Here is a 13,649-nt window from a genome sequence, read left to right as displayed (position 1 = left end):
GATCAGACCAAAATGAGGGACAAATGAGGAGGAATGAGGGACAGTCCCTCTAAATCAGGGGACAGTTGAGAGGTATGCCTTTTCTACTTTCAACACATGGACTTCAGGGACAACATGTTCACTTGCTGCCATTGTAATGAGATAATGTCATTGAGTTTAGCTGTCAGTGATCATAATGTTCTGCTCAGTGTGCTGTCAGTACTGACATACAATGTACGAGTCTATTGAGTGCTGTTATACAATGTAATATTCCAGCACACAGCCTTCCAGGATAAGACAGAGATAATAGAGCCGAGCAGAGGGTGACCCCGGGTGTGGCGGTGCCCGGACGTGCGTGGTACAGGGCTGAGGGAGTGGGCGTTGCCAGGCGGGGAATGTGGGGAGAGGTTGCTAGGAGCCAGGTCTATGCTTGTTGCTAGGCTCTCGGTCTCTGTGGGCGGAGACCTGTTGGCCTGGGTGTGACCGCTGGGAGACAGGTGCACGTGAGGGCGGGGCGTAGTAGGAGTGGGCGGGGCGGCGGTGGTGAAGTGGCCGTTCCAGTCTCACCTCTGTCGCTGTCACCTGTCTCTTCCCTTTCCGCCGGAATAGAGATGGTAAGAAGAGGCTTTTGGGGGGATTGGGGTCACCTGAGCGGGTGAGCAGTGCGGACCGATCACACGGGGAGGGGGCTGATGATCGCCTGTGATTGGATGGATGTGTGTAGTAGAGGAGTCCATATAGGAGGGCCTGTCATCACAGCCGACCCTCCTCTCCTTGTAGCAGGCTGATGATCTGGAGGTGATGTGTGCTGGGAGGTCACCAGAGTCCACTCTCTGTCTGGCTTTCGTTAGGTATAATATCTGTAACACTAAAATAAATACAAACCATCGATGAACAACGTATCTAATTGTTTTGTTATACTGCTGATCTCCTGCAGCCTCTTTGCAGCCACTTCCTCTTTACATACCCTCCAGCAGTGACTCCATGGCATTTCTTCAGGTGTGTTTAAAGGAGAACTAAAGGCACGTTTTTCCTTTTGGATAGAGAGGATGATTAAGATAAGAACATAAGATTTATTTTTGTGATCTGTGTCCCATTAGGAGAGATTTCTCTTTGCTTCCTGTCTCCTAGCCAAACAGGAAGTGAAGGAATCCTTGGTTGTCACCAGGACTACAGTCCCTGTTAGATTTCCCCTCCTATTGCTTGTCGGGACAACTCAAAGTTTGGGATTTTCTTTTACTTTCACTTCCAATAATAATGGTAAACAGGACAAATAAAGAGGGTGAATCTCCCTAACGGGGGCGCAGACAGCAATAAAAACCGACAGGGGATCTAATCCCTCTCCACTCTATCCAAAATGTAAAAAAAATATATAGTTTGAAAGTAAAATATATAATTATACTCGAATGCCTTGTGCTCACGATGAGATTATCAGACGAATGAGCGTCCTCCCCCTTTTTTTTTTTTTTTTTGCATTCTAATCTCATATTGGTAATGAAGAGTTTACTAAAGTTCTGAAAATTCTCATACGACAGAATAAAAATTTATAAGTGATGTCATGTATTGTAGTTAGGGGTGCAACGAATATACATTTTGGTGCCGAAACCAAAAATTCAGGATGAACTTGTCCAAAACCGATACCGAAAATAGGGAAAAGGGGGGGGGGGGGGAATATATATATATATATATATATATATATATATATATATATATATATATATATATATATATATATTTTTTTTTTATATAATTGTATTCATTTTTTTTAATTAATATCATTAATTTTAAATTTAATATAAATTTATTGTCGACAATTTTCAGCACCTTTAGTGCAAAAAAAGCTTTAGAAAAATGCATCCCTTTAAATTCTATGTGTGTCTTCACATGGGTGTGTTGCACTTCCGTTGTGAAGTTAAAAATTTTGCTTGCTGCATTTTTGGTCCAATCAAAAAAAATATATATATAAAAAAATTCACCTCCTCACTGCAATGCATTGCAAACGCAGCAAGAATGCATAAATAACACACCCATGTTATGTTTTAGATTCGGTTTTTGAGTCACGTGACCTGTGAAATTGTGGCAAAAACGCATACATTTTCAACCCTATTGTCGGCTGACTTTTCTCTAGCAGCAAAATGGCGAAAATACTATTTTTGGCCGATATGTTTCGGCAGCCTAGTTGCAACGTATTGTGTTTTTTTTGAATGACAACTCTACTAATTAAACCAAAGTCGTACGAACTGATATCATACCAGAAAAATGTTTGTGCTTGTTGCATCGGATAATATCGGAGGAACTGTCGTGATCGGCTCTGTACTAACGATCAGACTATCTTACGATCACTTTGAGGGCCGGCTCACACCGCATGCAGTCCAATGCGTTTTTTGTTTTTTTGTTTTTTTTTCCTACATCAAAAACACATGGAAAATAGATTATATGGTTTCCAGTCGTATAGTTCACACCAGTGCAGTCAGTTCCAGGGATTTCCAGTTCCAGAAAATAAAGCAGAACACGCTGCATGGTAAAAACAGGAAAAAAGAAGAAAAAAAGCAACTGGAATGCATCCAGAAACACATAAAAAAAATGCACCAGAACGTGCCAAAAACGCGTTAAAAACGCACATGCAGAAACACATCCGGTACGTTTTTGTTTTGTTTTGTTTTGTTTTGTTTTGTTTTTTTGTTTTGTTTTTTTTTTTCGTTTTGTTTTTTTTGTGGTGTGAACCAGCCATAAAAGCGGTATTTTTTTCGTCCGATTTTCTGATCTCTTGTACGGGCCATAAGGCTCATTAACATGGTCAATCATGGACAATGACCAGATTGGAATATTTCTGCAGAGGGTACAGCCAGGTGCTCAGCCAGTACAAATCAATGAGGGGCTGGAGGCTCTACAGCTGTCTGCATGTGATGGCACACAGAGCGATTACCTGCCGTCAGGTTATTTACACCAATGTGTTTTTTAATGCTTTCTGCAGAAACACAGGACATGTTTTTTTTTTTTTTTAACATGGGTACCTATGGAACACATTCACATCAATGTATTTTTATAAAGGGCCAGGGACCCTTTTAAGTGCAAACCACTGCTTTTTTTGATTCTATAGACTTCAATGGACACACTGCAGAAAAGCATGTAGTGTGTTTTTGACGCGTTTTGCATCAAATTGGCCAAATAAAAAGCATCAAAACGCATTAAATACACGTGCCTGAAAGCACAGAAAAAAGCATGGCAGAAACGCTCAAAAGCAACATGCATAGGTGTGAATGGAGCCTAATGCTGGCCATACACTATACGAAAAATCGGCCGAAAAATCATTCGTATAGACACTTCGTTCGTTTTTCGGCAAGTTAATGGGCACAAATCGATAATCGTTTGTGACGTTTTTGTGGGGAAAAAACGAACGGGAAGTTTGGAAAATTTCTGCCGAACGTACGATAAATTGCAAGGTTAATGTGTTTCCCGTCCGAACTGTCTGCACTAGGTATATGTAAAAAAACGAACAAAAAATTATTTATTCATGTCCACTGAACAATTTATCGGTCATTATATGATGGCACGATCGTTTGCGGTCACGGTCGAACGTTCTTTTTTCGAAAATGGGTTCGGCCGATTTTCTGTATAGTGTATGGCCAGCATTAGTGATGGATGAGCATACACTGACTCCTTGACCAATGACACGTGGACAATGTCAGTCTGTCCTTTATTTTTGTCAGGCTGAGCAGCTGAAGGTGAACACCTGGAAGTACCCACCTTGTGGCAGTATGAATGAGCCCTTAGTCTTGGTTCACACTGGGGTGGCTTTAAAGTCACCCGACTCTGAAGCCACCCCGCACAGCGTGACTTCAGCTCAGTTTGCAAACGACTTCTTTAACCACTTGGTTTGCGCAAAAGTTACAGCGTCTACAAAATAGGAATTAGCTTTATGGTATTTGTATTATTATTATTTTTTTAACTAGTAATGGCGGTGATCAGCGATTTTTATTTTTTGCGGGACTGAGACATTGCGGCGGACAGATCGGACACTGTTTTTGACACTTTTTTGGGACCAGTGACATTTATTCAGTGATCAGTGCTATAAAAATGCACTGATTACTGTGTAAATGACACTGGCAGGGAAGGGGTTAACACTAGTGGTGATCAAGGGGTTAACTGTGTTCCCTGGGAGGTGTTTCTAACTGTGGGGGGAGGGGACTGACTGGGAGTACATGGAGATCGCTCTTACTAATCACTAGAAACAGACGATCACACTGTACTTATCAGTCAGAACAGGGATCTGTTTGTTTACAGTGACGGTTCCATGTTCTGGCTCTCTGTGGAGTGATTGTGGGTGGCCGGCGGACATCACGGCTGCCAGCCACGTGCATCAGCTCCCCCGCTGTGCAGCGGGTGTGCGCCTGCTATAGCTGTTATAGGGACTGACATACAGCTATGGCGATTCGTGGGAACGAGGCGACCTGCCGCAGTATAATGACGGCGGCTGGTGGGCAAGCGGTTAATAGAAGTCAATGCAAGCTGCTCCGAAGTCGCCCCCAAGTAGTACAGGAAGCTTTTTCTAAGTTGGAGCAACTTGAGTCGCTCTGATTAGAACAGTTCCATTGCACTGCATGGAGTGCGACTTTTCAGGCGGCTATCGCCCGACAGGTTGTCTTGGTATAAACCGAGCCGAATGCCCCGTTCACACAATCGGACATTGATCAGACATTCCGACAACAAAATCCATGGATTTTTTCCAACAGATGTTGGCTCAAACTTGTCTTGCATACACATGGTCACACAAATCTTGTCGGAAATTCTGAACGTCAAGAACGCGGTGACGTACAACACGTACGACGAGCCGAGAAAAACAAAGTTCAATAGCCAGTGCGGCTCTTCTGCTTGATCCCAAGCATGCGTGGCACTTTGTGCGTCGGAATTGTCTACACACGATCGGAATTTGCGCAAACGGATTTTGTTGTCGAAAAAATGTGAGAACCAGATCTCAAATTTTGTGCGACGGAAACTGCCCGATGGAGACTTCACACAGTCAGAATTTCCGACAACAAGCTCCGATCGCGCATTTTACGTCGGAAAGTCCGTGTGTACGTGGCATTACTGTTGTCTGCATAATGTGTATTGAAACAACCATTTGCAGCCTATATTGTGTGGCAGGGTGACAACCCAGGAGCATAGTCGGATGAGATGGACACAGTGTTGTCACCTTATAACACCTTGCACACTTTAAACAAAGGCTGCAGATTTAAAGATTAAAATTGCTCTTGAAATGATAGTAAAAAATTAAATCTTTTATGACATTGTAGTGTTTGTGTATTGGCAGTTTAGTTCTATCATTTTATCATATAGTATGGAGAGTGGAACAGAGAAGGTGGAATGCACCAAGTTGGGGGAGAACATCTAAAGCTGAACATAGATTCAGGAATTATGGCGGAGATCAGAGAAATGTGAGGCCCCTTTTACACTGCTGTGATCCATAGACTGATCCCCTCAACAGGAATTGGAGAGGAGCTCCAGTCTCAAATAGGTACAAATACACCTACCTGTCCAGGGATCCAGCATTGTCCTCACCTGAGCCAATTCTTCAATCAGCTTAAAGGCGCTGGCATCTTAAAGTATAACTAAAGGCAAAGCATTTTATTTTAGTTTTCGATAGAGTGGAGAGGGATTACAATGCTTGTCAGGTTTTTATTGCTGTCTGTGTCCCTGTGATAGAGATACACCCTCCTCTATTTGTCCTATTTACCATTCTCATTGAAAATAAAAGAAAACCCCAAATTTTGAGTTGTCCCCAGAAAAGTAATAGAGGGGAAATCTTCCAATGGGCACACTAGTTCTGCTGACCTGGGGGTCCCCTAGGACTTCCATTAATTTGCAGGGATTTCCTCTCACTTCCTGTTTGGCTATGGGACAGGAAGTGAAAGAGAAAATCTCTGCAATAGCACACAGATGGAGCAAAAAAACTGACAGGAATTATAACCCTCCCTTGCTCTATTCAAAATAAAATTAAAAATAAAAAGTTTTTTGCCTATAGTTCTACTTTAAAGCCGAGTTCAGCCATTTTTTTTTTTTTAAGTCAGCTGCTACAAATACTGCATCTGCTGACTTTTAAAATATGGACATTTACCTGTCCAGGGCGCCTGCGATGTCGGCACCTGAAGCCGATCTGTCGGGTGCTGCTGCCGCCATCCTCGGTAAGGGAATCAGGAAGTGAAGCCACACTTCCTGGTTCCCTACTGCGCATGCGTGATTTGCCCTGCGCTATCCCACTGGTCCCTGCTGTTTTCTGGGACTCATGTGTCTCCCAGAAACAGCAGGGGGGGGGGGGGCGTAGATACCCGTAGGTGGCTCGGGTATCTATGCCTAGAAGTGGGAGCAAAATACCTGTATTAGACAGACAGATATCTGCTACCCCTCCCCCCTGAAAGGTGCCAAATGTGACACCGGAGTGGGGCAGGAACCTGAAAAGCGGAAGTTCCATTTTTGGGTGGAACTCCACTTTAAGTAAGGGAAACCGGCAGTAAAGCCTTGCAGTTTCACAGCTGGCCTCCAGATTAGTCAACAAAAGGAGAACATGCCGCGTTTCTTTTCTTTTTTTTCTTTATCCAACGCATCTGGAACATGGCAAAACGTATCAAAAATGAAGAGGAATGCATATGTCTTCAGCGACATGTTGCAGCAACTTTGAAAAAGGTTCCTGCACTACTTTTAGCCAGTTTCATTGTGACTAGTATAGACTTCAGTTGTATGAAGTTGCAAGCCGCAATGAAATCGGCAGTGTAAATCAAAGTCGTACAATTTCAAAGCTGCACCGGTGTGAACAGCGGCTAAGCCCTGGTTTCCATTGATATCTATCAAAGTCAGCGCAATTTCAGGTGCTACTTACTAGACATCTGTGTAGCTTCATATGTCTATTGAAGTTGCACCTGAAATCGGCAAAATGAGTGCAGGAACTACTTTTGCAAATCGGTGTGACACCGCAAAATCGGTGTCGCACCGATTGGAACAGTGCCATTGCCGCCAATAGGCTGCGACTTGTCATGCGTTTTGATCTCTCAAGTGGCTCCAATGTGAACCTAGGCTTAATGATACTTGTTATATTTAATATAAATCACCACCAACTGTTACATTTGACCCTGACTCATAGACTGGCATAGGGATGGGGGGGGGGACCTATGGTTAAAGCAGAAATAAAGGCAAAACATTTTTTACTTTTAGAAAGAGTGGAGAGGGAATAGGACCCTTGTCAGGTTTTTATTGCTGTCTGTGTCCCCGTTACGGAGACTTGCCTTTTAGATTTGTCCTGGTGATTGTTCTCACTCAAAGGGAAATAAACTCCTCTTGTTTTGAGTGCTCACCAGAACCGAAATAGAGGGGAAATCATCCAATGGTGACATTAGTTCTCTGACAACCAGGGATCCCCTCACTTTGGAGGGATTTCCTTTTGCTTCCTGTTTTGGCTATGGGACAGGAAGTGAAGGCAAATCTCCACAATGGGACACAGTTGGCAAAATGAAAGGAAAAACAACTCTCAGGGGTTATAGCCCTTCCTTAGGCTGGATTCACACCTATGCATTTTTAATGCTTTTTGCGTTTTGCAGATTTGCACTACAGAACGTGTTCCATAGGAAACCATGGTAAATGGACTGTAGTGCAAATATGCAAAAAGCACTAAAACTGCATAGGGGTGAATTCAGCCTTACTCTATCAAAAAAAAAAAGATTTGGCCCTAGTCCAAACTACACGCACACCGCAGCTCGTTCCCACTGTGATTTACACACAGCAGGAGCCAATTGGGGGGTACCGTGGATTCTATGTCAGCCGGTACCCGCCGATGGTGAGGAAAAGACATAGAACTGCAATCTGCCTATGTAAACAAGGCAGATTGCTGTTCTGACAGGAGGGAAGGGATGGAATTTGTGTCCCTGCAAAGCAGGGAATAAATTTCATGTCTTCCCCTAGTAAAAGCACCTTTCACAGTACAGTAAACACTGGCTAGACACACAGTTAACCCTCTGATCGCCCTGACCAGTAAGTGTCATTAGTACAGTGACAGTGCAGAATACATATTGGCCTAAATTGATAAAGAAATTTTAGATTTTTAATTTTTTTTTATTGGATATGTTTTATAGCATGCAAAATAAAAGTGTAGCGCTATAGAGAAGTGGGTTATACGCCCAATAGCATGAAAAAAGCAGTGAATAAAATTGTACAATTTTCATACAAAATAACAAAGTGAATAAATACAAAATAATATCAATCAATACGTGGTGCACATAGGGAGTATTGATAATGATGTCAACACCGGAAATGCTGCAACCAAAACTTCAGTATGTATAAAATCCAAGACCACCCCAGACAATGTCCTTGGAGACGAAATGTGTCGGGAAGGTCCCCACTGCTGCCTACTGACTTTGTACAAGCGCTTTTTTATTTTAATATCATGTGAGTGTTCTCAATTTTATTACATTTTTTTTATCAGAATTTACGGAATTACACTATGTGGTCCCTCTCTGTTTTCTCCTCTGCTACTTTTTACACCAATGGATTTCTGAGAGGTTATTTCCCACGCGTCCTCATTGGATTGTGAGCAGGTTATTTCCGATCTACAGAAACCAACATCACCAGAATCCATCCACCACAATACAAGCTTGTTTGACATGCAGAGCATATGCCCTGGCGTGTTCAAACATTCCGGTAAGCCTCCTCTACTCACGGTGGTGGTCAAATCACAGTCACTTACTTGGTTCTAATGATAGACATGTTTTCACTGAGTGGAACTGTTTGTTGCTGAACGCCACAACTTTATGAACTTTAGACTTGGATTTTATACATACTGAAGTTTTGGTTGCAGCATTTCCGGTGTTGACATCATTATCAATACTCCCTATGTGCACCACGTATTGATTGATATTATTTTGTATTTATTTACTTTGTTATTTTGTATGAAAATTGTACAATTTTATTCACTGCTTTTTTCATGCTATGGGGCGTATAACCCACTTCTCTATAGTGCTACACTTTTATTTTGCACGTTTTTTTTTTTTTTTGCCATTTATCTAATTTGGTGTGTTATATTGTTATTTTGAGTAGCACAAGATTATTTTCTATACCTATATGTTTTATAGCAGAAAGTAAAAGAAATGTTTTTTTTTTTTTTTTTTTTTTGTGAGTACAGTGTTGCATTACCGCGCAATTGTCAGTTAAAGTAGCGCAGTGCCATATCACAAAGAATGGCCTGGTCATGAAGGGGGGGGGGGGTAAGGCTTGGTTCACACTATTTGCGGAGCGGCTCGTAGCAGGGGTCCGGTGTGTCCCCGTTCACAGTTTCAGGGGTGAATCAGGCCCAAATTTTTGCCTGAAACTGAGCCAAAGATGCCCAGGACCCTTTGGCTGTGCTCTCTGCGGCCGTCCCGGAGATGTGTGAACCAGATACACTCTCCTGTCATGCGAATTGAATGCGGAGAAACCCATACGTGTGAACCCAGCCTGAATCTTCAGAGGTGTGAAGTGGTTACATCATTGTATACACAGGTATTTGAGATGCATTTTCCATATGTTCACTGCATTCACTTGTATGGAGCAATAAAAGCAAAGCACAGCCTGATCCTGACAGCCCATGTATAGTGGCCGAGCACTGAAGCCTGGAGATACAAAAGTGTCCGTGTTATCCACAGGGATCTGATTGTCATAGTAAAGGACTGAAGATGAAAATAATCTGATCAGCTTCGGGCTGCATTCACACCTGAGTGTTTTCAGCTCATAAAACTCCTGAAAAACGCCCAACAAGCAAAATTCCATTCATTTCAATGGCACCTGTTCACATCTGAGCGTTTTGTCAAATGAGGCAAAACGCCTAAAAAATGCCCTAAGCTCAAAAAAGAACATGGGCTTCTTTGGGGCAAATTACAGGCGTTTTTCTGCCTTTTACATTGGTTACCTGAACAAAATCGAGGTAAAATCACGTGACTTTGAAACGCTCAGGTGTGAATGCAGCCTTAATGTATTTGGGTTACTGGCTGTCATTTGTTGGACCATGACCTTTTAGTATGATCTGTTCTTTGTTTAGTTTTATAACAATGTGGGCTGCAGCTCAGGAATGAGCCCTTTGGAAATTGGCTTTTATATGATACGGTTAGCTTCAGATTGTTGTGATAGGGGCCCAAATGAAATATAAGAAGGCTGATTTTTCACAGGAAGCCGGCACGGCTCTGTCATAGGTAAAGTCGGAGCTGCACATTTCTGAGACAGTGATCTCCCCATTACCTGGGAGAACCCTTGGAAATCTTGTGTTTTCTGTGCGTACCTTCATTTTATCTTCTTCCCTACTTTTCCTATCCTGAACAGGCAGATCTTTCGTCTGGTACAACTAAACATTTCAGTTTTGACTTTTCCGAATGATTATTTCATTAATCAAGACAGCAATGCATTCCTATGAACCAACCCTATAATATTGGCCTTTCCAGTCATAAAATGTTATCCCCTTTTATAATGATCACCATAAACGGTTTGAATTCTGGCCAATTCCTGCTGAATCTGGAAAAATCCGAGCCATGCATGGCCCTGCAAGCAGCTCCGGGCTTAACAAGTTGATTTAAAAATTGACTGAGCCAAGAAGCATCAGAGGCAGACACTATTCGTGGCAGCCATCGGTGTGGCTGCTGGTAGACGGCTTAGCTGTCTACAACCTGTGCCCCCCACTGAAAGAGACCATCTACCCCCACTGAAATCAATCCATATTGCCCTCCCTCCCCACTGATAAAAAGGGAACCTACCATCATAAGAACATTTTAGCTCCCGCTGAAACCTCCTTCCTCCTACAGACAACTGACATGGAAACCTTCTTCTTCCACTGACAACTGACGTGGAGACCTTCTTCTTCTTCCACTGACAACTGACGTGGAGACCTTCTTCTTCTTCCACTGACAACTGACGTGGAGACCTTCTTCTTCTTCCACTGACAACTGACGTGGAGACCTTCTTCTTCTTCCACTGACAACTGACGTGGAGACCTTCTTCTTCTTCCACTGACAATTGACGTGGAGACCTTCTTCTTCTTCCACTGACAATTGACGTGGAGACCTTCTTCTTCTTCCACTGACAACTGACGTGGAGACCTTCTTCTTCTTCCACTGACAACTGACGTGGAGACCTTCTTCTTCTTCCACTGACAACTGACGTGGAGACCTTCTTCTTCTTCCACTGACAACTGACGTGGAGACCTTCTTCTTCTTCCACTGACAACTGACGTGGAGACCTTCTTCTTCTTCCACTGACAACTGACGTGGAGACCTTCTTCTTCTTCTTCCACTGACAACTGACGTGGAGACCTTCTTCTTCTTCTTCCACTGACAACTGACGTGGAGACCTTCTTCTTCTTCTTCCACTGACAACTGACGTGGAGACCTTCTTCTTCTTCTTCCACTGACAACTGACGTGGAGACCTTCTTCTTCTTCTTCCACTGACAACTGACGTGGAGACCTTCTTCTTCTTCTTCCACTGACAACTGACGTGGAGACCTTCTTCTTCTTCTTCCACTGACAACTGACGTGGAGACCTTCTTCTTCTTCTTCCACTGACAACTGACGTGGAGACCTTCTTCTTCTTCTTCCACTGACAACTGACGTGGAGACCTTCTTCTTCTTCTTCCACTGACAACTGACGTGGAGACCTTCTTCTTCTTCTTCCACTGACAACTGACGTGGAGACCTTCTTCTTCTTCTTCCACTGACAACTGACGTGGAGACCTTCTTCTTCTTCTTCCACTGACAACTGACGTGGAGACCTTCTTCTTCTTCTTCCACTGACAACTGACGTGGAGACCTTCTTCTTCTTCTTCCACTGACAACTGACGTGGAGACCTTCTTCTTCTTCTTCCACTGACAACTGACGTGGAGACCTTCTTCTTCTTCTTCTTCTTCTTCTTCTTCTTCTTCTTCTTCTTCTTCTTCCACTGACAACTGACGTGGAGACCTTCTTCCACCAACTGACATGGAGACCTTCTTCCACCCACTGACAACTGACATGCACACCTTCTTCCACCAACTGACCCCTTTGTATGGAGACCTTTTATCCCCCCCCCCAACAAACAACGCCAATGCATCCCCCCCCCCCCCGACAACCGATGCAGAGGGATTCTGACCCCCCCACCCCACCCGCCACCATGGACAACCAATGCCTATTGTCCCACCCTACTGACAACCGGCACTGAGGCATTCTTCCCCTGGCCCCCACTGACAACCAATGCTGAGGCATCCCCCCCCCCCAAAATTGACACTGAGGCATAGTACTGTACCACCACCGAGGCATTCTACCACCCCACTGACAACTGAAAGCAAAGCATCACACACACACACGGATTTTCAACTTTACCTATAAATGTCAGTACCCAATTATATTATGTACATTTAGGAAAGAATCCAGGTCTTTCTTAAAGCAATCTAATAAGCTGGTCAGAACCGCCTCTGGAGGGAGTCTATTCCACATTTTCACAGCTCTAATGCCGCCTACACACGATCGGAAATTCTGACAAGAAAAACCATCCAAGGTTTTTTCTGACGGATATTCCGATCGTGTGTACGGGGCATTACTGTGAAGAAACCTTTCCGTATTTGGAGATTAAATCTTTTTTTCCTCTTGACGTAAAGAGCGCACCCTTGACCTCTGTGATGCTCTTAAAGTGAATAACTCAACACCAAGTTCACTCTATGGACCACTTATGTATTTGTACATGTTCATATATTCATATCCCCCCCTTAATCTCCTCTTAAAGCTACTTTCACACTGAGGCGCTTTACAGGCACTATAGCGCCTGTAAAGAGCCTCTCCTGTCTCTCCAGTGTGAAAGCCCGAGGGCTTTCACAGTGGAGCGGTGCGCTTGCAGGATACATCTTTGCAGCGCTGTAGGAGCAGTGTGTACACCGCTCCTAGAGCGCCCCTGCCCATTAAAAACAATGGGGCAGCACCACCAAACCGCCGGCATAGCTATGCCGGTGGTTTTAACCCTTTTTTCGGCCACTAGTGGGGGTTAAAACCGCCCCATTAGCGCCCGAATAGCGCCGCTAAAACGACGGTAAAGTGGCACTAAAAATAGCACTGCTTTACCGCCGACGCCCGCCCGCCCCAGTGTGAAAGTAGCCTAAGAGGGAATAAATTCAGTTCCTCTAATCTTTCCTCATAGCTGAGCTCCTCCATGCCTCTTATCAGTTTGGTTGCCCTTCTCTGCACTTTCTCCAGTTCCCAGATATCCTTTTTGAGAACTGGTGCCCAAAACTGAACTGCATATTCCAGATGAGGTCTTACTAATGATTTGAACAGGGGCAAAATGATATATCTCTCTCTCTCTCTCTCTCTCTGGAGTCCATACTTCTCTTATTACAAGAAAGGACTTTGCTCGCTTTTATTTATGCTATTATTAAGCTCATGATCTACCAAAACCCCCAGTTCTACTCTCCCTAGTATGTATGATGCATGCATATTCTTAGCCCCCAAGTGCATAACTTTACATTTCTCAACATTAAACCTCATTTGCCACATAGTCACCCAATTAGACAGTGCATTGAGGTCGGCTTGTAAATTGGAGACATCCTGTAAGGACGTTATTCCACTGCATTGCTTGGTGTCATCTGCAAAGACTGAAATGTTACTTTAGATCCCAGACCCAATATCATTTATAAAGATA

At 43.5% G+C, this 13,649-nt stretch overlaps 1 protein-coding gene across 1 annotated transcript in view; it reads left to right on the top strand.

The window, feature by feature from the left end:
* Positions 1-450: 450 nt before the first annotated feature.
* AP1S3 (adaptor related protein complex 1 subunit sigma 3) overlaps positions 451-13,649 on the top strand; it is a 58,735-nt gene continuing 45,536 nt past the window's right edge. Inside the window, exon 1 of the mRNA XM_073625958.1 lies at positions 451-593. Coding sequence (XP_073482059.1) covers positions 591-593 — 3 coding nt within the window. The 5' untranslated portion in view covers positions 451-590. The remainder of the gene's footprint in view (positions 594-13,649) is intronic.

This window comes from Aquarana catesbeiana, linkage group LG04 (genome assembly GCF_042186555.1).
Source record: "Aquarana catesbeiana isolate 2022-GZ linkage group LG04, ASM4218655v1, whole genome shotgun sequence".
Taxonomy (NCBI): Eukaryota; Metazoa; Chordata; class Amphibia; order Anura; family Ranidae; genus Aquarana; species Aquarana catesbeiana.
The sequence above is the reverse complement of the archived record's forward strand: the minus strand, read 5'-3'. Positions and strand labels throughout refer to the sequence as shown.